The 25451-nt window shown below is 44.6% G+C and overlaps 1 protein-coding gene across 1 annotated transcript in view; it reads left to right on the top strand.

The window, feature by feature from the left end:
- The window catches only part of LOC306733567 (synaptosomal-associated protein 25-A), a 38882-nt gene extending 18107 nt beyond the window's left edge, over positions 1 to 20775 (top strand). The window contains exons 4-8 of the mRNA XM_079214836.1: positions 3252 to 3300; positions 7626 to 7743; positions 12689 to 12808; positions 17378 to 17522; positions 20451 to 20775. Of these exons, the coding sequence (XP_079070962.1) occupies positions 3252 to 3300; positions 7626 to 7743; positions 12689 to 12808; positions 17378 to 17522; positions 20451 to 20519 (501 nt within the window). The 3' untranslated portion in view covers positions 20520 to 20775. The remainder of the gene's footprint in view (positions 1 to 3251; positions 3301 to 7625; positions 7744 to 12688; positions 12809 to 17377; positions 17523 to 20450) is intronic.
- The last annotated feature ends 4676 nt before the right edge of the window (positions 20776 to 25451 follow it).

Raw genomic sequence — 25451 nt, 5'->3', positions numbered from 1 at the left:
GGTTTCAGGATGATTATTTCTTTGAAATGATGCAGCTGTAAGGTCCAACTCTAACCCAGATCATAGCTCAATATGTGAACATTCTCTAACCCAAATCATAGCTCAATATGTGAACATTCTCTAACCCAAATCATAACACAATATGTGAACATTCTCTAACCCAAATCATAACTCAATATGTGAACATTCTCTAACCCAGATCATAGCTCAATATGTGAACATTCTCTAACCCAAATCACAGCTCAATATGTGAACATTCTCTAACCCAAATCATAACTCAATATGTGAACATTCTCTAACCCAAATCATAGCTCAATATGTGAACATTCTCTAACCCAAATCATATACAATATGTGAACATTCTCTAACCCAAATCATAACACAATATGTGAACATTCTCTAACCCAAATCATAGCACAATATGTGAACATTCTCTAACCCAAATCATAACACAATATGTGAACATTCTCTCTACAAAGGTTGGCTTTGATAAAGTGAAGCAGAACAAAGTTAGAGAGGGTTTAGAACAGAGAACATTCAGGCGAGGACTCAAACAATTGCATTGGGGCACATTTGCGCACGTCTGTGAATTTTGAATTTTTTCATGTACCAAACCATATATTTCACTTGTATATTACTTATGGTGTTCAATACATCCAAATACAGCAATTTGGGTTTTTTTTCTTAAAATATGCTATGATTTACAGTTTTACAGAACAATCACTCAGTCTTCCCCCCCTAAGGAGGGTATTGGAGTTTTTATGACATTGAAAAATTCATTTTAGCAAATTTCAAAAACATGGTCTTACTTTGTCTCTGCAAAGTTGGTATGTTGAGTCCTAAACGTGTGAACCTGAGGAAGCCAGCTTTTACACGGTGCCCCGTTATTCCCATTGTTCAACAAAGAACTCTGAGAGAGGACAACCCCCGTGTCGCCTCCAGGAGGGCATCGATGTGTCCGGGCAGTGAGAAGCGTCTCGTTATCTTTGGATTCATGGTCGCACCATCTCCATGACGACAGAAACACTTGGTGGTTTTGGGCGGAATGAGACTTTATTTCGTCTTGAAATGAAAGGAAACTGAATTAAAAAGTAATTTATGTGTGGTGTCCAAACTAAGTGATGAAGTAATGAAATAAACAATCTATTAGTGAGAAACGTGGCTAACAGCAGACTAACTGCCAATGATTATATACAACATAAAAGGGTATTTGTAAATGCGGCACATTCTACTAAATCACTCGTACAATATGCCGAATCGGACGGAAAGCCTCCAACCCCGTCAGTTCAGCGCCAACCATGACATCACAAACCAGGAGGCTGAGGAGCCAGGTGGCCTGAATATTGTTAAACACACTGCATTAAAGAGAGAGGATACACACACTATTAACGCACAGACTCGTAGACGTAATGAATATCGCTGTGTTGGACTGGAAGTGAACGTCAGGGAGGAAGAGGAAGCGAAAGCCCTCAGAGTGAGACGGAGGGACGGAGGACGTAAAGGGAGCCGGGGCGCTGCCGTCTGACGAGCTCTCGCTGCAGATCTCAAGGTCACATTGATGATCCGCCGCCCCGTCTCACCACGCGGCGGCGGAGATTACTGCTCACACACAGCTGCACACATGGGCTGGTTTACGGTCTCCCTCAGGGCTTCTGATAGCAGGAATGGGTGGAGATTTTCCCTTCAAAATTAAATAAATAAAAAAACATTAAAAAAAAAAAGATCTATATTTGATTTTGAAGGGAAAAAAGTAATTAGTAAGTACAGAATCCTTCTTCATGCTGCAGCACACCAAACCAAATCTGTAACCACATGCAAGTGAACCGCCTCCTGCATCCATACCACGAAGTATGAATCTCTCCACCTGGACGAGGAATCCGCAGCCAAACCAGCTGATTCTCTACGGATCCCGGTGGAGTTTCCCCGGAGGGACTCGCTTCGACTTCTTTGGGATTTCTTGGACCGAGTCGCTGAATTACAGACTATTGTACACAGCAGAGTCTCCTCACTGCTCGGCTCTCAGACGTCGATGTGGCTTTCCTCCCAAACTGCTGAGGCAAGTGGAGGGCTGTGCACACTGACACACCACCATCTTATCTGTGCCTATCAGGCCCAACCAGGTGGCACATTTCTAAGAAGCGGTTCTTAAGAGTTGGAAGCGAGCGCCGCTATCCTCCGCCCTCCTCTTTCTCAACCTGTAGCCAGCCCAGCCTATCAGTGACTAATCGCTTTACTGTGGCACCGTGCAGGCTCAGCTGTTCGGATGGCTCACAGTCAGGAGGGAATTCAAGTGAAAATCTGAAGGCTGAAAGACGAATAACTGGGGATTATGCATTTTAAATGCGGGGGAGGGGGGAGAGAAATAGTGTCACTCGCAGGTTAAAAGTGATGCTGATGCATGGGCCAAAGGTCGACCGGCTGCTGGGCCTCAGACACACGGGGTGCCGGGTTATTGATTGTGTCATTTGTACGAGGAAAGCCAATGGCAGGTTTCTCATTTTAATGAGAACTCTCCTCTGCCGTCGCCGTTATTGTTATTGTTAGTCTCCTGGGAACAATTTCCACATCTCCTGCTTCAGGTGTGATTTCCAAATGACCGTTCTAATCAATGCTACATGCTGATATATTCAAGTTTGTTTCTTTAGGAGGTCGGACACATCCACAAAATGATCCCAGCGTATCGTGATGTTAAAATAGTCGTTCGGCTTTCCAGAAAACCTGGTAGACTTATTATCTCTTGTGTGTGTGACTCAACAGCGTTCATACAGTCAGACATTATAGGGGCTATAACAGCTAAAGGCTGAAAGGTTTCTTCCTCTACTTTGATTTGAAGGCGTGTCTTATTTTTCCACTGTGGATATTTAATGAATAGTTAAATAGAATTAAAAAAAAAAAAAACATTGATTCCACTCTCCTGGCTGTATGCTCAATATTAAGACAGGTTAGCTTAGCATAAAGCACAGGTTAAGTTGAGCATGTTTAGTTATGTGGGAATATAATCTTTAGGAGACCTTTGTGTTAGCTGAACGTGTTATTGTCTTCACACACGATGTGTTATTGCATTAGAATAATCCAATACCACAGAATGCACGTAGTGATGAAGCGCTGTGAAAAATATTGTTTCTGGTGAAAAGTGAAAATGTGGGAAAGGGGAGAATTTGTGTCAATACCCAGTGATCCCTTCACTGACCTCTATTCCATGTTTCCTCTCTCTCTCCCTCCCTTTCTACCTGGCTGTCTTTGGGGAATAGAGCAAAGATGCCGGCATCAGGACTTTGGTTATGCTGGACGAGCAGGGAGGTAGGTCTGCACGAGAGGAGGGGCGACATAGAGCTATCAGCAACCGAGCTCTCCACTTTCAACAAAGCTCATATATGAATCTGTATTCAGTAAAAAGTAATAGATTCTGTTTATGTTCCCATATTAGCAGCACCACTAGGGCATGATCATTAGTGGATAGGAAATGTATGGTTTCAAAACACTTGTGAATGGATTGATGTTTCATATGCAGTTGCTTGTTTTCATTTTAATGCATTTCCAAACTAATTCCCCTGGTTTGATCAGAGTGACATTTTGTGATTTGGGTTCTGATCTAATGCATGCGAGGTCTGTTCTCTGTTCGATTGACCAGAAGTGCCAAAGGGTTTAACTTTGGGGAAGTTTTCTTTCTTTCCGTTTCCCTTAACCTTCGTTTCCTTACGCTAACATTTCTTTCTTTTTTTTGGTTTGCCAAACTGCTTTTGATTTGCCGGCAGCTTTTCATGATTTTCATTAGCAAAGAAAGGCAGCGAGAGGACATCTTGAAATGCCAACACATTCACAGAGCAATGTTTAACGGCAGCCACTGCAGTGCAAAACCCCACAGCTCAACATCTTCTCCTGGAGCTGTTCTGGGATCTGTTTGTTCTAATCCTCCCCAGAACTACTGAGGAAAGACACAGTTTGGATGTTAATATGATCAAAAAACGCAGACATGTTGGAGTGACAGCGCGAGTAACATTTAGCTCACTGCCAACAGATCATTTACATTCGTCCACAGCTTCCAATGAGCCTGAGAGCAGCAGCGCCTCCAGATCTGCACACTGCAGTTTGTAATCCTGCAACATGTTGTCTTTAATGAACCTGTTGTTCATCTTACCCAGAACTACAATCCCCTTAATGTTGAGCCACACGTTACCCTGATTGACAGCAGTGTTCTGCATGAGAACTATGAAGCGACGCTCCTTGAAGCTTTTCTTCCGCTGCGTTCACGAGAGCTCGTGAACGCAGAGACCTTTGATCAAATCCCCATCACAAAGCAAAGCAAGCAACAGGTGGACACGGACACACTCAGGTGATGGACATCAATCTTGTTGGGCCAATCGGAGCGGAGCGCCGCTGCCTGGTTCTCCACATGGAGGACAGAGCATGAAGGAGCATGGAGAGCAACAGGAGTGTTTATTTTCCTTTGCTCTAGCAGACGACCAATGAAAACGATTCAAAGTCCTGTTCTGTTTCTACGACCAGTCTCTATATTAAAGGAACTAGAAACATCAAGCATATATTAAACATAACATATAATAACTACAATATAGAAAAGCTTCTTTTTTTCAAGGAAATCAGGCAATTTCAGTTTAGCAACTGACCAAAATCTGAATTCATACTTATTAATAACAACAACACATAAGAGATTGAGTCCAATGTAAATAACAATCATCCTGAAACTGTATCATGAAAACTACTTGTATTACTCGGTCATTAAGAGTTATTAAAGATTCCAATCAGGGTCAGCCTTGCAGAGCCACAACACAAAGAAAAGAACAAATGAAAAGGGAGGTGGCATCAACAGAGATAATCGTTTTGGAGAAATAAATCAACTTTTTAAAGATATTAGTAAAAGTCGATCATACTTTGCATACAGCATTTTGTTTTATTAACAATAAAGATTTACAAAGAAGTAAATGTAAGGGAACAAATACATATAATGTAAACATAACTCATCCACACTGGGGCAAATTATTATATCATTATTTTTTTTAACTATTATTTACTATTTTTCTACTTTTTATATGTATTTTTCTACATATACAATTCTAGGATAATGACTTATTCCAGATGTTTTTTGATATATCTTGTTGATGTGTTGCATATAATATTGATCCTGGTTTCTAGTTCCCTGCTCTGTCCTCATGTGGGAGTAGCAGCGCCCTTCAGCTCTGGTCTGTTTGGGCCGACTTCAGAGGAGATTGAGTCCCAGCCATGCAGATCTCCATCCAAACGTCTGTGTGTGTCTATCCATGTGTTGCCTGCTCTGTGTTGGAGAGTTGATAATGTCTCACGGAGAGATTGCTGAGTGTGCAGATCTATTGCCTCTGCTTGTTTTGTGGATTGAGGCCCTGTTGAGGCGTTTACCCGACACGCTGGTCCCCTCTATGTTATCAAAGATCACCTCTTGGAATGATTACAATTTGGCCAATCTGTCCTCAGCCTTCTCCTGGTAACACGACAGGAAGCCCAAACGAACAAACAGCTGTGAGAACAGCTGGACAGGCCCTGCCACCCTTGTGACAGTCCAGAGGAGAAAAAGAAAACGATCGATTTAGCTGGTAACGACAAAACGCTCCATCACTCCTCTACCAACACGCTTTGTTCAATCCCTGGTTACCTGCAGTCTGTTCACGAGCCTCCGACCACAGGGAATACCACGTCAGACGCTCAATGGTGGCAGTGCAAAACTATATATATTTATTTTAAAAAAGGTACTAATTTGTCTTTATTGAGGATATGGGGCTTAGCTCTCCTCCCATTGGCTGGAAGGCGTGCAAACCGATTGACCAATCCGATAAGAGAGAGCAGTAAATGCACCTCCTTGTTCAAAAGCCCGGTTCCTCCTCTGACCACCCATCTGTCCCTCATCCCCAGTGTCCACTATTCTGTACACCCTCCGGATCACCAGCCCAAAAACAATTGCAACCTCTGACCTCTGACCTGCGTCATTGACTTAGCCCGTGTCTGTGTACGGTCACTTGAAACACTCGTGAAAAGGTGCAGAGGTTTGTAGCGTGTGCTGCATTCCCCCACTTCACTCCAACACCACTGACTCAACATGCATCCTTTCTGGGTGGAATATGTTTACATACATGCATGCTAACCAGGGATTTCACAAATCCAAAAAAGTCAATGAATAACTTTTTGAATCTGCTCCATATGTAACTGTGCCTCACCCTTTCTCACTCCGCTCACTCCGCATCCCCTTTGGTCTCAGGCAGGACGGGAGAGCGTCATCAACCAGACAAAAAGCAGAACGGCATCACACTAGAAATCCTTGATAGTTATACCTCGTTTGCAAAAAGCAGACGAAGCCACACAGTTATATTCCCTCCACTGTGGCCGAAACATGTTAGTTCAACTAAACGGGCATTAAAAAGAATGTTGAAACTCGTAAAGGGTCTCAACTAAGTGCGTTCACCACGAGAGCTGCTTATGTTTCAGTACTACTTCAATACTTTGCAGTAACTCTCATGGTCTGCATAGCGGCTGCTTGGTCAGACCAAAGTACATGTAAATACATATATTTATATAGATAGATATTATCATATTAGATACGATGGATGTCTGAACAGCAAAAAGAAGGAGGGGCTTTATCTCACAGTCCTTGTTTTAAAAATTCTTCAGAAGTGGGGACAGCGTGCCGTCAGGGTTGCATGACGTCGACGTCACAAACAGCTCTCAAGTGACTTTTCCTTCCTTTGGTCTGATAACATTATTAAATATTTCCTCTCACGGATTTGAACTGCAAAGAAGCAATCTCTTGTTTTCCTGCTGTCTGACATTCACACGCCAAGCGCCACGAGGAACAATGGAGGGATTAGTTTGACGCTTTTGATTTGCTCTCCTGCCTGAAGTTAGATGAGGGGATTGATAGTTCTCACATCTGTGGACTGAACGTGAAGCCAGAGCCAGGAGACGGTTGGAGAGCGGTATCCATCCATCAGAGTTGAACTATTCCTGGACCGTCGGTGTTGACATCTATTTACTGTCATTTCTTGGAGATTTTTTCCTCTGGCCCACAAATTCCTTAAATTTACATGAACGTATTTCTTTCCCACCAAATGGGTGCACTCAATAGAACGTCTTAAACTCTGAGCCTGACACACACACACACACACACACACACACACACACACACACACACACACACTTCAGAGTATCAGTATGTTACTGCTCATCATAACTCATATTTCTGTCAGTCAATGAAATTCATTCCACTACTGTCATCCCTTTGTCCTGACCAGAGCAACTCGATCGTGTTGAAGATGGCATGAACCATATCAACCAAGACATGAAGGAAGCCGAGAAAAATTTAAAAGATTTAGGGAAATGCTGTGGGCTTTTCATATGTCCGTGTAACAAGTAGGTACTGACAATGTGCCCCAAAGGTTCTTTACATATGTGGTGGCGTCCAGTTTTTCCTCTTTTTTTTAACTTTTACTTTCTTTCGTCACAGTGAGTGTCTGAAGTTGTTGTCTTCTCTCCTTTTGTCCTCTTTGTCTCTCTCTCCTCCCTCTCCCTCTCTCTCTCTCTCTCTCTCTCTCTCTCTCCTCGTGCTTCGTTCTGTGGGGGATAAATGACTTGTGTTTAATCAGAACAACTGGAGCGCATCGAGGAGGGAATGGACCAAATCAATAAGGACATGAAGGATGCAGAAAAGAATTTGAACGATCTAGGGAAATTCTGTGGTCTTTGCTCCTGTCCATGTAACAAGTAGGTGCTGCTTGCCTGCCTGCCTGCCTGCCATTCAGAAATAAGAGTCCATATCTGAGAAGTCTAAATACAACCGAGGTAGAAGTGACATCACCACGGCCATCGGCCAATAGTCCGCTCTGCTCCATCTCCTAATCAAATCCGACTCCGCCCCTTTCACATCCACAGAAGGTGGACATTGGAGGCCATGATGTGCTTTCAAATGCTTTCCCTCCAACACACACACACACACACACACACACACACACACACACACACACACACAAACTCGAAAAATTTGATTTCTTCACTATATGTGGAAGGAAAATATTTTTCAATTTTCTAAGAGAATAAAACCCTTTTTTGGGCATATCTTTGGACACAGTGTCCAGGCTTCGTTTGTCGTCTACCAATAGTGATTGAAGACATCCGTCCCTTTGCAACCTTCTACCACGAGGACCCATCGTGCTGTCAAGTGTGTATTGCACTCGCAAAGGGAAAACTAGCACGCTATGCTAACTAGCTCCGTCTTGGAAAGTGGAAGCTAGATAGCATAGCTTGCCACCAGACGCTACGTTTTGGCCCGTACACACATGCAGCGGTGTGTCCGTCTTGCATTATAGGAAGGATTGGGTCTGGATGACGTTAGCTGGCTCTCCTTCATGGATCCAAACGTCTGCACAGCAGCGACGGGTAGTCCTGTTAGCTCAGCGCTCCAAATGTTGCCCAGGTATTTTGACTACTAACGTAAATCACAGCTGTTAACAGTGCTGACATCGTCAGTCGGTACCCAAACATGTACGCCCCTGGACTATTTTTTTCAAGACAACCAGCACAAAGGGTTTATATACAGTGAGCAGAACTGTGAAGGAATTTGAATTTCAGTTTGGCTTTAAAGCTAATTTGGAACGATCTGCAGACTCGTACTGTAGATATGGTAAGGCATCGTGTTCTTACAACGCCTTACCTATCTCCCATAGACTGGCCTCCAGACATGCAACATCCCAGAATGCATACCTCCACGACTGGCAAGTCAGTCGGAGTCATTTGCTACATGATTGGCCTCTGAGAAGTAGCACACGTACAACCCTCCCCCATTCTTTGCTGCTGCTTGTGCACAGGGAGACTTTGAAAGACCCAAATCCTGTAAAACCAAGCTCAAAAAGCCCGGTCCTCCACATACGCTCTTCTCCACTCAGCCAGTGCCACGGTTCATCAAGTGCCTCTCTTAACACCCTTCTACCAAGCGGCCTGTCCTCCAAGCTTCCACTTCTCCAAACACCTTTAGAATGGGAGTCATCTCCATGCAGGTGTAGCCATTGTAGAAGTCCCACCTGTAGCATTTTACACGGATTTCCTCCTGAAGAGTAGTTGTTTTGTTTTAGTATATACTACCGTTCAAAAGTTTGGGCTCACTTAGAAATTTCCTTATTCTTCAAGATAACATTAAATTAATCATAAATACACTATACATTGTTAATGTGTAAATGACTATTCTAGGTGGAAACGTCTGGCTTTTAATGAAATATCTACATAGGTGTATAGAGGCCATTTCCAGCAACTATCACTCAGTGTTATAATGGTACATTGTGTTTGCTCATTGCATAGAAGACTAATGGATGATTAGAAAACCCTTGAAAACCCTTGTGCAATTATGTTAGCACAGCTTAAACAGTTCTGCTGGTGAGAAGCTATAAACTGACCTTCCTTTGAGCTAGTGGAGTATCTGGAGCATCACATCTGTGGGTTCATTATACTCTCAAAATGGCCAGAAAAAGAGAACTTTCATGTGAAACTCGCCAATCTGTTCTTGTTCTTAGACATGAAGGCTATTCCATGCAGGAAATTAAGAATACACTTTTGAATGGTAGTGTAAATGCAAAGCGATGGGGAGAGGGGACTTCTACAATGATTTCCCCGCAGATGTCGGCCTCATCCGACTGTAAAGCCACTGCGATCCAACCAGAAAGAGCAGGGCTGGGGCGGTCAAGGCATGTTGGCACTCAGATCATGTTATGTGTTGACTCCAGATGGAACTTCGGTGATCTCAGTCCCAAAATGCCTTTGGTCAGCCTGGTCCGGGACTGTTTGACACTTCTCCTCATCTGCATGATCTCTACCACCACCGCTCTAACATCCAGTAGACCCTCACCTCTTTGCGGGCAACAAGACTTGTTTGTTTCCCTCCGAGCAACCCCACCCTCCAACCCCCCGCATTTCTGCACCGCCAAGTGCCAATGTCATGGAATGACTGACGAGCATGACCCTCTTGAATGCTCATGCATGCATGACGATGCAACTCATAACAGCAACGCCACACATGATGATGCTGATATTAACGATGATGGTGATGATGTTGATGCTGATGATGATGAACAAATCTTTATTTTATGTTTCATTTAACTTAAGCAGTGCAAAGCCTGGGGGCTTTGTTTTCTGGCAAACAGGGAATAAAATAGATTTAAATGGTCTTATATTTCCAAAAGTCAAATCTGGGAAGAAGACGTTGAAAGACTGATTTAGCTTAAAATATTTTTCTAAAAGTCGATTCTGTATTAGTACACACCCGAATTGTTTTTGTCAAAAGCTATGCCAAAATATTAAACCAATCCATTCATTTAAATTGAATGGAAAACACAATTGCACAGTATAAACCAATGTGTAGGATGATAACAGCCATCATTTGGTGATTTCAATGGATCGGACCAAATCAAGTGCAAAGAAAGAGATGACATATGTTAATTGAAGTCCTTCTCGCATGAGAAAAGAAGAGACGGGTAGAAAAAAAGAAGGAAGAGACAAGAGTAATGCTACATGACAACATTGTCAAATGCTGGAAGGAAGGCAGTGAACACATCACAAGAAGAAGAGAGTGACACATTTGATGCAAAGGAGAGAAACAGGAGGGATCTGCTGGAAACTGGGCTCTCGTAGCTTCAGTCATGGTTGTTGTGTAAATGCACGTCGTACCGACGAGGCTCTGTGGCCATCCCGTCCACCGCTGCTTTGTTCCGCCCTCTGCTTCCGCTGCAGTTTCTTTGCAGTGCCGCCTCTCAGCTCTCTCTCTCTCTCCGGGGAGCTCACCCACATGTAGGTCAGCCTCATCACAGAGCGGCCCCACGGCCTGCTGGGAGGTTGAGTCAAACTGAACGCATAGATGGACGCCAGAAAGACAAAAACAGACGTATTTTTGTTGGATTTCTTTCACCACTCAGAAACTTAATTCCATCATACATGCTGGGATATTTGACTAATCCCTTCGGCATGTCGGCTGTCTGTCAGAATTAGCTGACTCCTGGTTTTCTGGTTTAATGCCTTTTGGATTCTGGCTGTCCGCATGCCACTGGATTTTGATTGGAGGATAGTAGCTCAGCTTGCAGGCCACTCAGGGAATGAATTAGATAGAATGAGCTCGCGGGATCCGCAATCCTCATGTGATCTAATCAGATCAGTTTTAGTTCAATCACAGCAAAGCTGATTAGAGAAGCACATTACAGCCATTATGAGACTGCAGGGGAAGCAAACTGCAAAGGAGACCAAACTGGATATCAAATGGAGAGGAAAGGATGTGAGAGGAGAGGAAGGAGATGAGAGGAGAGGAAAGAAGATGAGAGGAGAGGAAGGAAAGGAGAGGTCTGTACTTTATTAAGGATAAAAAGATGAGAACAAAAACAGCTGAAGAGAAGTAGAACAAGAAAGGACTCAGACCAGGGTAGTGTGTGTGTTTACCACACTGGTGTGTGTCAGCGAGGCCTCAGTCCATTTCTAATAATACAGGCAGTGTAGGAGGCCATCCACACAGCACTCCAAGGTTATACAATACAGCAACTGATGCTATAAAACAGGCAAACAAAATGACAGAACATTGTTGAAAGGATGATGGAAAGCACACGTATAGATACCATATTTATTTCCCAGGGACATCGGTGTTAAACTGCTTGAGGGGAGGAAAGTGTTTTCGCTGTCCCGTCATCCAAAGTGCCTTCAAATCATTCTGGAGACATGATTTTCCTTCCCCTCTATCCATGACTCCTTTTGTGCCAAATCGGACGCTGACGTTTTCCCGGCAGAGTGAGGCGACGTTTACAAAACCCAGGCGGCCGAGCCGTGCCCGCTGTACGTGTCACACTTTGGAATCCATCTTGAGTCACTCTTCACTCCTCTGCCTCGCTGCTACCTGACATCCAGCTCCCAACCTGGAGGAGAAGCAGTGACCTTTTAAAAAGCTCGAGACAAAGCGAGGGCGGGGCTTGTTGCGGCGGCTCGAGGAATAGCTAACCGTGGTGTTAATCTCTGTTGACTCCCTCTAGTTACTTGTTTTTTTTTTGGTTTCCTTTTCACGTTTGGCAGTTTGTTCTCCACATTACTCGTCGTCCCTCCTAACAATGTGACAGTCCTGTACACTCTGTGTTGTGTGTCTGCCAAAAAGCTCGTCTCTTCTCTGTTTTCTGTTGCACCAAGACATCTAACTGTGGTATCATCGCAACGGGACAGAAATACCAGTAGGATGGATACACATCTTAAATTAAAAGTGAAAGGGAACAGACTGTGTCATCTCACATTTTGACACTATTAAAATGCATGCTCACATTATACTAAACAGACAGCTGTGATTGTGTCCTGTGTGTTATATTCTTACAAGATATAACATAGTATACATTACTACTGTGTAGCAACAGAATGAGCCTGTACTTACCAATCCCACTCCACCAACCAGTCCGTGCCTGCTATGCTTTGCTTGACTTAGTCTAGTCCCCACCATATATTTCTGTGCCGGATGCATGAAGCCAAAATAACACCTTTTATGTCAGCTGATCACACCTCACATGTGTATCTGCTATTGCAGTGCCTCGAGGCCCTCTTTGTAGATGTGACTAACTGTGGGGGAGGTAAATGCTGTGTCGCTCGGTCAAAACTGTTGAGTAACTGTCCGTCCTCGTCCTCCACATTCGCTGTCGGCGGCCAGGATGAAGGGCGGAGCCAGCAAGGCCTGGGGGAAAAACCAGGACGGGGTGGTGGCCAGCCAGCCCGCCCGCGTGGTGGACGAGCGCGAACAGATGGCCATCAGCGGAGGCTTCATCCGCAGGTAAGAGAGGTGTACGCGTCGTCATGCCTGAGATGGAGATGAAGGTGCGAGGAATGCAAGCGTCCATGTGGAGGTGGAGCAGATGTTTTAGGTTGTTGGAGAACCAGGAAGGGATCAGAAGAGACAGAAGCAACCAGGCGGGAACCTCCTGTTGTGCCGAGTGAAGCTAATGCATATGTGTCTTAACCCTGCATTCTCTCTCCTGACCACCAGGGGGTGACTCCTATGGTTGTATAGAAGTATATGCTTCATGTGTTAAAGATGTGTTCTCTCTCCTGACCACCAGGGGGTGACTCATCTGGTTGTATAGAAGTCTATGCTTCATGTGTTAAAGCTGCATTCTCTCTCCTGACCACCAGGGGGTGACTCCTCTGGTTGTATAGAAGTATATGCTTCATGTATTAAAGCTGCATTCTCTCTCCTGACCACCAGGGGGCGACTCCTATGGTTGTATAGAAGTCTATATAAATTCCTCTACTTGATTTATTCCCTTAGTAAACATGAGTTTATGTCTCAATCTCTAGTTTCAAGTCTTCTTCAATACAGCATGATGTTCATTTAGTACATTATGGTCATTTAGAGTCAGAGTCAGCAGGGGATGCTTTAGGGCGGGGCTATAAGGTGATTGACAGGTCCCTATCAGAGCTGAAAACGGCATCTTTTCCTCACTCCTCCGCATTCAAAATATGGTCACTTCCGTTCACTGGTTGCAAAGAGTCAAGATGGCGACGGCCATATTGCTGAACTCGAGGCTTCAAAACGGCTATATAGTTCTATAATTGTAACGGTCCGATTACGCAAGGACCCAAAAGCACGACTCCGGAAGACAGAGATAAAGAATATAAGTATTTACTGAACAGGTAACACACAGGGAGAGCTAGGTTCAAAAACACAAGACAATCTGGTAGGGGACAAGTGCAAGTGAGGGGACCTAAGTAGTGAAGACTAATGAGGGGATGTGCTACAGGTGAGACAGGGATGGGCCAGGACGTCACCGCTGACACCTTGGCAGAGTCCATCTGCACGATCCCCTGTCCCACGATGTAGCCCAGAAAAGAGACAGAAGAGGCGTGAAACTCGCACTTCTCTGCCTTCACAAACAGGGAATTCCTCAGGAGGCGTTGGAGGACCGATTGAACATGTATTTGTATCGGACTTTTCAAGTTTATAATCAATCAGTAGTTATTGTCAAACAATATCTTCCTAATCTCTACATGATGTTTTTGTCAACCTTAATTATTTTGTGATGGATTCTTGTCATCAATGTCATCAAGGTAGACAAATATCTGCGTGTTCAGCATGTCTCTCAGCACATCGTTCACCAGTGCCTGGAAGACGGCTGGGGCATTAGTCAGACCGAAGGGCATCACCAGGTACTCATATTGTCCAGTGGGGGTGTTGAAAGCTGTCTTCCACTCGTCCCCCTCTCGGATCCGGACCAAATGATAGGCGTTACGTAGGTCTAACTTGGTGAAGATGCCTTGGGGATGCCTGGTTGCAGGTTAATGCAGCAGTCGTAGGGACGATGTGGGGGCAGGCATGCGGCCTTGACCTTACTGAATACCTCCCGAAAGTCATGGTACTCCGTAGGCACTCCTGACAGATCCGACGCAGAGCTGGGGCAAACTGACTGCGGAACTGCAGCAGCTTGTTTCAGGCAGATCAGATGGCATGATGCACTCCACTCCCTGATGGCCCCTGTGGCCCAGTCGATGTGGGGGTTATGGCGGCGGGCCAGTGGTGTCCCAGGATTAGTGGATGCTGGGGTGACCGCAGGATAAGAAATCCGAATGGTCTCCAGGTGGTTACCCGACAGGAGCATACGAACTGGTGCGGTCTGGTGAGTCACTGTCCCCAGTAGGTGGCCGTCCAGAGCGTTAGCAAGAACAGGTCATGGCAGCGGTACCCGCTCGATACCCAGCTGACGGACAAGGTCCTCGTCAATGAAGCTGTCATCAGCACCAGAGTCAATGAACGTAGCTAGGGTCTGTGATCCGTTCACGAGTAGCAGCTGAGCGTGGAAAAGGGGTCTTTGGTTGGGAGAGAGTCTTGTGGTTCGGCTCACCAGTACCTCCCCTGTTACGGGCGAGCCATGTCTTTTACTAGGCACCGGGATACAAAGTGACCAGCCTGGCCACAGTACAGGCAAAGACGTCCCCGGCGACGGCGCTCCCGCTCCTCGCGGGTGAGACTGGTGCGCCCTACCTCCATGGGTTCAACCTCCACTGGTTGAGAGGCAGAGGTGAAGCTGGTGGCTGCCGGAGGAGCTCGACGCTGGTTGAAAGCGCGGCGATCTGTCTCCCCCTTGCGTCGCTCCTGTCGCCTTGCCTGGATGCATCTGTCCACTCGGGAAGTCAATTCTATTAAGCCATCCAAACTGGCAGGCAAATCAAAAGAGATCAGTTCATCTTTAACATACTCCGCTAGCCCAGTCAAGAACACCTCGCACTGTGCTGCCTCGTTCCAGTCGCTAAGGCGTGCTCTTGTTCGAAACTCCAAGGCATAATCCACCACAGTCCGGTCTCCCTGACGCAGCTCTGCTAGTCCCCCGCTTGGATCTGGGCCCTTGGAAACTGCCCCGAAAACCTTGCGAAGCTCTGCAGAAAACAACAGGAACGAAGAGCAGGCCGGCGTGCGTCTCTCCCATTCAGCGGTACCCCACAGTCGCGCTCTGTCAGTCAGGTGGTTGATGGTGAAGGCTACCTTAGCCTCCTCCGAGGCGAAGGTGTGGGGCTGCAGAGAGAACAGGATGGAGCAGTTCGTGATGTATGGGTTGCAGCCCTCAGGTTCTCCAGCGTAGCGCTCCGGGGTACCCACACGAGGCTCGTGTGTTGGCACAGGCACTGGTGAGACCGGAGGTGGAGAGGCCGGACGTGGAGAGGCAAGAGACGGCGCAGCGGCTACCAGCTGGGTCAGGACCGTCGTCAGTTGTAGCATCTGGGCGGTCATCGCCGTCATAGCCTGCTCCTGGACTGCTGCAGACTGCCGTGTCTCCGCAGCGAAGCGGACCATCTGCGCCTCGTGCTGCTGGAGGGCATTCTCGATCCTCTCGAACCGGCTTGCTGCAGAAGGTTGTGCTGGGTCCATAATTGGCCAGATTGTAATGTAACGGTCCGATTACGCAAGGACCCAAAAGCACGACTCCGGAAGACAGAGATAAAGAATATAAGTATTTCACTGAACAGGTAACACACAAGGAGAGCTAGGTTCAAAAACACAAGACAATCTGGCAGGGGACAAGTGCAAGTGAGGGGACCTAAGTAGTGAAGACTAATGAGGGGATGTGCTACAGGTGAGACAGGGATGGGCCAGGTGCAAAGAATGAGGGCTGACGAGGAGGGAGTGACTGATGAAGGGGGCGTGCAGCAGGATCTGAAATGACAGGATAGTTAGTACACAGACAGGCAGACAGAATGAAAATAACTTAAAGAAAAGTGTGGCGCTGAACCGTGACAATAATAACTCCTTTGTTTAATTTGTACAAAACTTAAACTTGTAAACCTGTTAATGTGTGTTTTTACCCTCCAGTTTTTGTACATTAAACTAAAGAGATAGAACATGTTCGCTCTTTCCATTTGCTTCCAGCCAAGCTAATCTAATTCCTCCTGGCTAAAGCTACATGTTGATCGTTACAGCATGGGAGTGATATCGAACTTCTCATTTACTGTAAATCCCTGCAAGAAGTCAAGGAATAAGTATGTTTCCCGAAATGATGAACTATTACGATTTTTGGGTTTCGCGTGAAATAAAACAATCAGTTTGAGTTTTAACTGAACTAATGCTTAAATTGGTTTACAATGGCGGGGCCACTAATTTTACATTAGTAAGGATATTCACTGGGTTCTGTGACGCCGGGCTCCATGTCAGCTAAAGCAGTTAAAATAAAATAATTCTGTGGGCAGCACCAACATAATGTTTCACAACGATCAGTATTTAGTCAGTTATAACAAATCAAAAAGCAGGTTTTGTCTCATTTTTGGACAAACATGACATGATTCAAAATTCGGATAAAAAACATAATTGTTCAGGGCGTCTGGTTATCCTGCGTTGGTCCTCAACAAACAACTAACACTGGGAATTAGAGTTATATCTTCTTATTTGCACATACCACTGCTAATATACGTTTATGTTACACAGTATTGTCCGTTTCACACATAGAAACATATTGAATCTTTGTAATGTGTGAATAGATGTCATTCATCTCAATCTATATTCAGTGAACACAATGAAGATCGTGCTGCTCTGTAAATTGAAGTGGACCAGAGCTGCAAATCAGCTGATATCATATTTAACACTTTGCGGCATCGCTGTGCTCCAAAATGTATTCCAGTAAGATAGAATATGAACTGCAGCGTCCAGGATCCTCCTGGTGTCCAGGCGCCTGGTCTGAGGTCAGACACCTTTCCTCAGGGGCCCGAGAAGGATGAGAGGTGGAACGTGGGTGAGGGGTTACAGGGGGATCGGGCGGCGCCTCACTGTACCCGGTCCACACGGCAATATGTGCTGCGTTCGACCTGGTGTGTTCCTGCAGACGTCGCCGTATTTAAATCTGCCCTTGTGTGTGTTTAGGGTAACAGAAGATGCCCGGGAAAATGAGATGGACGAGAACCTGGAGCAGGTGGGCGGCATCATCGGTAACCTGCGCCACATGGCCCTGGACATGGGCAACGAGATCGACACTCAGAACCGCCAGATCGACAGGATCATGGACAAGGTACCCAGATCTAGATTTCATAGCATTATAGTCTCTTATCAGGTTACATTGATTGTTTAATACATTATGTGTAGTATGCAGCTTTATTTAAGCCATTTGTAAAGATAAAGGTAATTACATTAAATAATATACCCATTGCTGATTTTAACTACTTTCCAGAGTAATTTTTTCATTTACTTGTATATGATCTGGCTAATACATTATGACAAAGTTTCCCATACGCGTTTTCTTCTTTAAGGAGATTTTGACCGAGGTCGTTTTCAGCGACTCTTCACACATTTCCTTTAAATAAATCCACCACTTCTCAGTGACGAGCTCCTCAGACCTTGTTCTGATAGGGTTAGGGTTGGAAAGGCCCAATGACATGAAAGTGAGAAAACAAACATTGTTTTTTTTAAATTCACATCTGGTCCCTTTAGCACTCAAAAGAGAATGTCATTTGGAAAATGTAGAGCGCAGGACAGACAATGTGTTTGTATCTCTGTTAAAATAGCTGACTGTCAACAAACTAACATCCTGTCCAGTTTAATTTTAGGCGAGTGGATGAAAATATGTTTTGTAAGCCACAAGCAGCAGAGACCCTTGAAGAGAACAATCATTCTAATAATAAAAATAATTTTGAAGAGAGGATTCAAAATCAAAAAATTGCCGAGGTAGCCACGGAATGTAGCTACCTCGCTCGGACTAGGGAAACCGGGGGACACCCTCCCGGAGCCAGACCCAGGAGGAAAGCTCGTCGGCGAGCGTCTGGTGGCCGGGCTTTCGCTCATTGGGCCCGGTCGGGCTCAGCCTGAAGAAAGATCATGGACCAGCAACCCTGTGGACCCACCACCCGCAAGGAGAGGCATCAGGGTCGGGTGCTATGTGGACCGGGCGGCAGGCCAGGCAAGGGGCCTGGGTGGACCGATTGCCGGCAGCATAGACTAGCGACGTGGAGCATCACCTCGCTAGCGGGGAAAGAGCCGGAGCTGGTGCAGGAGGTGGAGCGGTACCAGCTAGATATAGTTGGGCTCACCTCCACGCACAGCACGGGCTCTGGAACCAAGCTCCTGGAGAAGGGTTGGACTTTGTCCTTTTCTGCAGTTGCCCTGGGTGCGAGGGCCGGGCTGGAGTGGGGATACTCCCGGCTGAGTGCTGCTGTGTTGGAGTTTTTTTTTTTTTTTTCTTCGGACCGAGAGGGCCGCCTCCCTGCGCCTATGGGTTGCGGGGAGTAAGGCCCAGACTGTTATTTGTGCTTATGCAGTTCGGAGTATCCGGCCTTCTTGGAGTCCGTGGGAGGGGTCCTGAAATGACAGAGAAACCTGGAGGGGGTGATTGGGAGGAACGGCTTGCCCGATCTGAATCTGAACGGTGTTTTGTTGTTGGACTTCTGTGCTAGCCACAGTTTGTCCATAACGGAAACAATTTTCAAACATAAGGAGGTGTGCTGACCCGGACTGGGGAAATCGTCGGGCGGTGGAAAGAGCACTTTGAGGAACTCCTAAACCTGGTCAACATGGCCCATGGAAAGGGAGCAGTGCCGGAAGACTTGGGAATGGTTGCACTCATATCCCTGGCAGAGGCCACTAAGGTATTCAAAAAGCTCCTTGGTGGCAAGGCACTGTGGGTGGATGAGATCCGCCCTGAAATCCGGTCTCTGTACGCCTGCAGTAGGAGCTGTGTTCGTATCCTCGGTAATAAGTCAGACACGTTCCCAGTGGGTGTTGGCCTCCACCAGGGCTGCTCGGGATCGCCTCTCTGCTGTTCACGGATGATGTGGTCCTGTTTGCCTCCTCGGACCGTGACCTCCAGCATTCACTGGGACGTTTTGCAACCGAGTGTGAAGCGGCAGGGATGAGAGTTAGCGCCTCCAAATCTGAGGCCATGGTGCTCTCCCGGAAACCGGTGGATTGCTCCCTCCAGGTGGGGACAAACTGCCTACCCCAAGCGAAGGAGTTCAAGTATCTCGGGGTCTTGTTCACGAGTGAGGGTAAGGTGGAGCGGGAGATCGACAGGCGGATCGGTGCGGCTGCAGCAGTAAAACAGGCGCTGTACCGGTCCGTCCTGGTGAAGAGGAGCTGAGCCGGAAGGCGAAGCTCTCCATTTACTGGTCGGTCTACGTTCCAACCCTCACCTATGGTCACGAACTCTGGGTCGCGACCGAAAGAACGAGATCTCAGATACAAGCGGCCGAAATGAGCTTCCTCCGTAGGGTGGCCGGGCTCAGCCTTAGAGATAGGGTAAGGAGCTCGGACATCAGGGGGGAGCTTGGAGTCGAGTCGCTGCTCCTTCGTGTCGAAAGGAGTCAGCTGAGGTGGTTCAGCATCTAGTCAGGATGCCTCCTGGACGCCTCCCATTAGAGGTTTTCCAGGCACGCCAACTGGTAGGAGACCCCGGGGAAGACCGAGGACACGCTGGAGGGATTATATCTCCCGGCTGGCCTTGGAACGCCTCCAGAATCCCCCAGAATGAGCTGGAAAGTGTTGCGGGTGAGAGGGAAGCCTGCTGGGCCTGCTGCCACCGCGACCCGATCCCGGATAAGCGGCTGATAATGGAAGGATGGATGGAGGCCATGAGTCCATGTTCTATATAAGAAACAAGAGACAGCTTTGAATTTACGGCCGCGCGACCAGGACCACAACCATGTGAAGAGAAAATAGTTTCCGTTTGAAATAGAATAAAAACAGAAAGCTGCATAAGACAGCTATGTGCATTACTAGAATAGCTTAAAAAAAATAGGAAACACAAAATTATTTTATTTCACTCATGTTATTCCATCCCCATCTAACATCGTCTGACTGTTTGTTTTCCCCATGCCGTCCAGAAGGTGATGTCTGTCTGCTTCCACGTGAATGCGGCATGCGTGTTCCTGTCAACGTACAATGTGGAACCGATACAGACTGATGATGATTGCTCCCGTACTTCTTTGTCCCCTCTTCCTTCACCCAGGCTGATTCCAACAAGACCAGGATCGACGAGGCCAACCAGCGCGCCACAAAGATGCTGGGCAGTGGCTAGACGCCCCGGTCGCCGGAGTCGGCGTGGCCGCCCGGCGTCCCGCGCCGCACATCTACAGGCGCTGACATGCTTTTATCATGGTATTGACCTTCTAGGTTTGCACACATGCACATATCACCTTCCCCCCATTGTGAATGTTGTTCTGTGTGTCGTCCGTCGAGCTTTTTCAAGATGATTGTCCTCGTAAAAAGATGATTTCTTATACTCCGTATATCATTCTTTCCAAAGGTTGTATATAGTGCTGACTTGATGGCTCTCTAGCTCACCTGTGAAATTTGTATTCTCTTTCTCAAAATATATATATATATATATATATATATATATATATATATATATATATATATATATATATATATATATATATATATATATATATATCATTATAAATCATATATAATATATAAAGTACACTGCTCTGGATGACAAGTATATAATAGGAATGCTATAAAAGCTGTTTGTTTTGATTCTTTTTCCTTTTCAGTATCTCAGTATCGTCCTAGTCGAACTGTGTCATTCCATGTAGGCTACTGTCATCCTCCTTATTTTGGTGTTGTGGCGACAAAGGGCAGGAGGCTAGGGGACAAGCAGGAGCAACGTTTACTGAGCGTCGCTAACGACGAAAGGGATGAAAGAGCACTTACAATCAAAAGGCATTTTCCTTCATCGCAATCACACTGAGTTACCTTTAGACTAGACTCTCTGTAGCTGTATTAGACATTGCATTCCAAGTGATGTGAATTGTGCGTTCTCTGCATGACAAATGGTAGATTTTAGTCTTATAAATAAAACCTGTCTGAAAAATATATATAAAAAATTATAACACGGCAGTAGCAAATTGACAAAACGCATGCTCAGTATTAGGACACAGTTGATCGTTCCATACTCCTGCAAGTTTGCAATAGTGCCACTCTTTTTGTCTCGATATATTTACCGACTGTGACCATCTCGATGTAAAATAATGCAAAAAGGGATCAAAAAAGTGAGACAAAGACGAAAAAAAACAAACGAGGACTTGGGGTTGTATTGCAAAAAAACACACAATGACTTGTTTTCTAAATGATTATGCAGTTCAGTGATGAAGATGTTGATTATGTGCTGCAAGATGGGGACTGGTTGTGTACTGTAACATAGGTTTTGGATGCTCTGAAAAAAACACACACAAAAAAACCCTTTGCAATGTAAAGCAAAGACGCATATTTCTGAGAGACCTTACTTTTATAAGAAGACTGTATCTGTATCTCCCCGTGTGGTTTGTTATTGGTAAAAAATAATGATACTATTGAATAACAATAACTATACTCTGAAACAAAAAATACATTCAAATGTTTTTTTTTGTTGCTTCTGTACTTTAGAGCTATGCACACCAAATCGCCAAACTGTCGAGTAGTTAGAGTAAGGTGATGAAATACCTAAACCTGAATGACACAATAAGTTCAACCGTGAGATTGATGTCCTCAACGCATGTAATATTAAAGACTCCCTCTCTGTATCCTGTCAGTGTGTGAAGTGGTGGACATTTTGTAGCTAGCTGAATTGATTAAAAGTAATAAACCCTAGTCGCACCCGTGTCTGTCTTTATTGCTCTAGTGAGTGGAGAGTCTCTCTCTCGGAGGTCCAGAGGAAAACGCCTCAGGTGATGCATTTGTGCACGTGGACGATCCCTGATGTAATCCAGCCAATGTCCTTGTTTCCTCACTGCTCCGAACAAGTATCATCTTTAGGAGTAGAGCAGTGCAGGCCTGTCCCTAAAACTCATGACGAAGACAGTCAACGAGAGCAGTACTTTGGAAGAAAGACATGACTGAGACTCAAATGTAAAGGATCCAGCCAATCGACATGAGTTTGACATGATGCTTAAAGCTGCTGACATTAAGTATTTCTCTAAAAACAATCTTACCAACATATTTATTAAGAGCTTAACACTGCACAAGTTCTTCAGGACTTTGTGGGTGTGGTTCGATCAGATTTGATTGACAGCCATCTCTAAAGTCCAAAAACCAACTAAATTTTAATGGAAGTTTACACTAGTAAAGTGTACACACTGGTAAATTACTGGCAGTGGGGATGCATATATTCTATTTTTACTGTATCTTACGAATACTGGGTTATAGTATGCGATTGTTGAATAACTGGGCAACACTTTATAATAACTACACACTATTTAGCATAAGTAAAGCATGAGTAAACACTTAATTCATCAACTATAAAGCATGATTCCAACATGAACACTCATGCAATTAATAAACACAGTTATACATTTGTTTAATTCTTGATTAATAAGCTTGACTATTATGCAGTTCAGGATTGGGTTTATAAATGATGGATTTCCCATTTGTATAATATAAATTGCAAACCAATTATTAAGGACTTATAGATGATGCACTAATGGTTAACATGTGGTTTATAAGCGTGTTTTTATACTGCAATTCTAATCTGCGGGTCGCTGGCTCGCCCGGCCGAGAACGTCTTCCTGCCGGGCGAACGTTCTCGGCCGGACGAGCCGACGACTCGCAGGCGTCCTCCGACATCCTGGAGCGAGGGCCCAGTCACAGCTGCGAGCAGCTTTAATTTATATATACATATATATTTTTAATATATATATATATATTTTTAATATATATATATATATATATATACACATATTTATATATATATATGTATATATTCCAGAATAAGAGAGGAACAGTTGTAAGAATCATTATATTAATTTACAAGAACAGATAATAGCGCCATCACGTTTAAAACTGCCCAGGGCCCCGCCCATAGTACTACTACACCGAGCCGATTCACATAATACTACATAGCTACATGGGGCGGGTGTTACATTGAAGAGGGAGCATTTCAAAGATGCATTCATTGACTTTTATAATGACAAGGAACATTTTCAACTCAATGTATTAAATGAAAATATGGTGCAGTGAGATAGTACAGAATATCACAGTATGCCAATGTAACCAGGTAGACAATTTATTTATTCATATATTTAATAATTGTGATGTTACCAGGCTGATAATTTGGGTATTTAATGCCATTCTAGTCTAGTGTGATTCTGGTTGTCAAACAAAGTGTCAACCACAGGAGTTTTGCCTAAATATGCTTCTTATTGGCTATTTCGTGAAATGCAGACTTCTGATTGGCTAAGGGAAAATAGGTCCCACCCTCCAACCAGGAGGAGGAATTGATGTTGCCAAGTGAGGGAATGTCCGAGTGAGCGAGGAGCGCTAATTGTTTAAAAATGAGTTCAGCCGACAAGTAATAACTGGTCAAACTGTGTGTGTGTGTGTGTGTGTGTGTGTGTGTGTGTGTGTGTGTGTGTGTGTGTGTGTGTGTGTGTGTGACTGCACTTCTGCGACGGGAGAGGTAATTCAGAGAACTTTTCGCCAGGAGTTAATAACTTTTGTCAGCGTCTTGGTGAGTTTTGCTGAGTCATCTAGCATGCTAACTGTGTTAGCCACATATCTGTCGATGCTAGGGCATCAATACATGACGCTGCCGCTTCAACTACAGCTGTGAAATGGAGTTTTGAATGTTTAAAGAGTGTTTAATGTTTAAAGCAGCATATTTTGTATTGATAGTTTGGTGGGAAACATGGATATTTATATTTATTATTGGTTGTTTGGTACTTTTTATGTACATATTTAAAACTTGACTGCTCTGTTATGAATTGCCAGTGTTAATAAGAATATTACGTTTAAGATAACTACTGAAAATCTGCATTGAGATTACCTTAAAACCTGAATGTGAAGTTTGTTCAATTATTCATTAGTTTTTACTCAGTTTATGATTTTAAAAAGGAAAACATATACTGTTTAACTCGGGGTTAAATAGCTAAACATAATTCCAAATGGGTTAAAGGAGGATAGAATTCATGTGAGAATTGCTGTGTTCATTTTGAGAATTTTGATGTGACATTCATTATGTTCATAACATAGAAGGAATGTCATGATATTAATAGGCATGTTTTATAACGGCTAGGTTTTTTGAGGTTACTCTTTGACTCTGGATATGGAAAAGAACTCTTCCTGGCGAGGGAGATGGCGAGCCACCACTGAACCAGATCATCTCTGTGGACAAAGATATTCTGTTGCTGAGGAAAAGACAACCGCTTCTTCGTTTCCCATCACCCGAGTGCACCAGTGTGGAGTAAGAGAGCAACAGAGCACACGACTGACTTGTTATTTAGATTTTTTTACTGAAACTGACTGACTATATCAACGGACTGTGAAAGAAAAGAAGGAAGAAGGAACTGGATCTTAAAGGAACACTGAGACAATTCTGGGATATTTTTACCATTTCGGTGGAACTGTGTTGAAACTGTTTAGATTAGAAGTTTAGACAATGTTGTGCAGGATCTTTATTTGAAAGTATGTTTTAGTTTTTTTCTATTTTCATATGGTCCAATATAATCTTTCAAACCATTCAGTGGCTCCATTTCCTTCGTGTGTCGATTCTTATCTTCTAACCGCTCCTTACGAACCTAGACCTTGGCCTAATAATAATTTGAATGTCCCGCGGACACTAAGTGGGATACACCAACGCAACAAAACTAGTTTAATGACAAACCAAAACGACCAGCAGGTGGCGATGTTCGAGAGGGAAATATTCCCTTTTACACTCAAGTGGATGCATGTTTAGCTGTGGGTTGCGAACCACCAGTTGAGAATCATTGGTCTAGCTCTTAACAAGTCTTTTACACATTGATAGTTCATTTGATATACATGATGAATTCAGTGTTTATTCATGCTTTACTAATGCTAAATAGTGTGTACTTATTATAAAGTTCTACCAAAAGAGCAAATAACTGAGGGTGAGGACAACAAGATGGGATAGAGGTCTGGATTTAAAGAGCTCAACTGTTTGATGTCAGCAGGAGGTTCATTCCAGAGGAAGGGGATGTTGTTTTAACTGTTAATGAATGATGTCCTCTTAAAG

Source organism: Taurulus bubalis, assembly GCF_910589615.1.
Source record: "Taurulus bubalis genome assembly, chromosome: 3".
Classification (NCBI taxonomy): Eukaryota; Metazoa; Chordata; class Actinopteri; order Perciformes; family Cottidae; genus Taurulus; species Taurulus bubalis.
The sequence above is the reverse complement of the archived record's forward strand: the minus strand, read 5'-3'. Positions and strand labels throughout refer to the sequence as shown.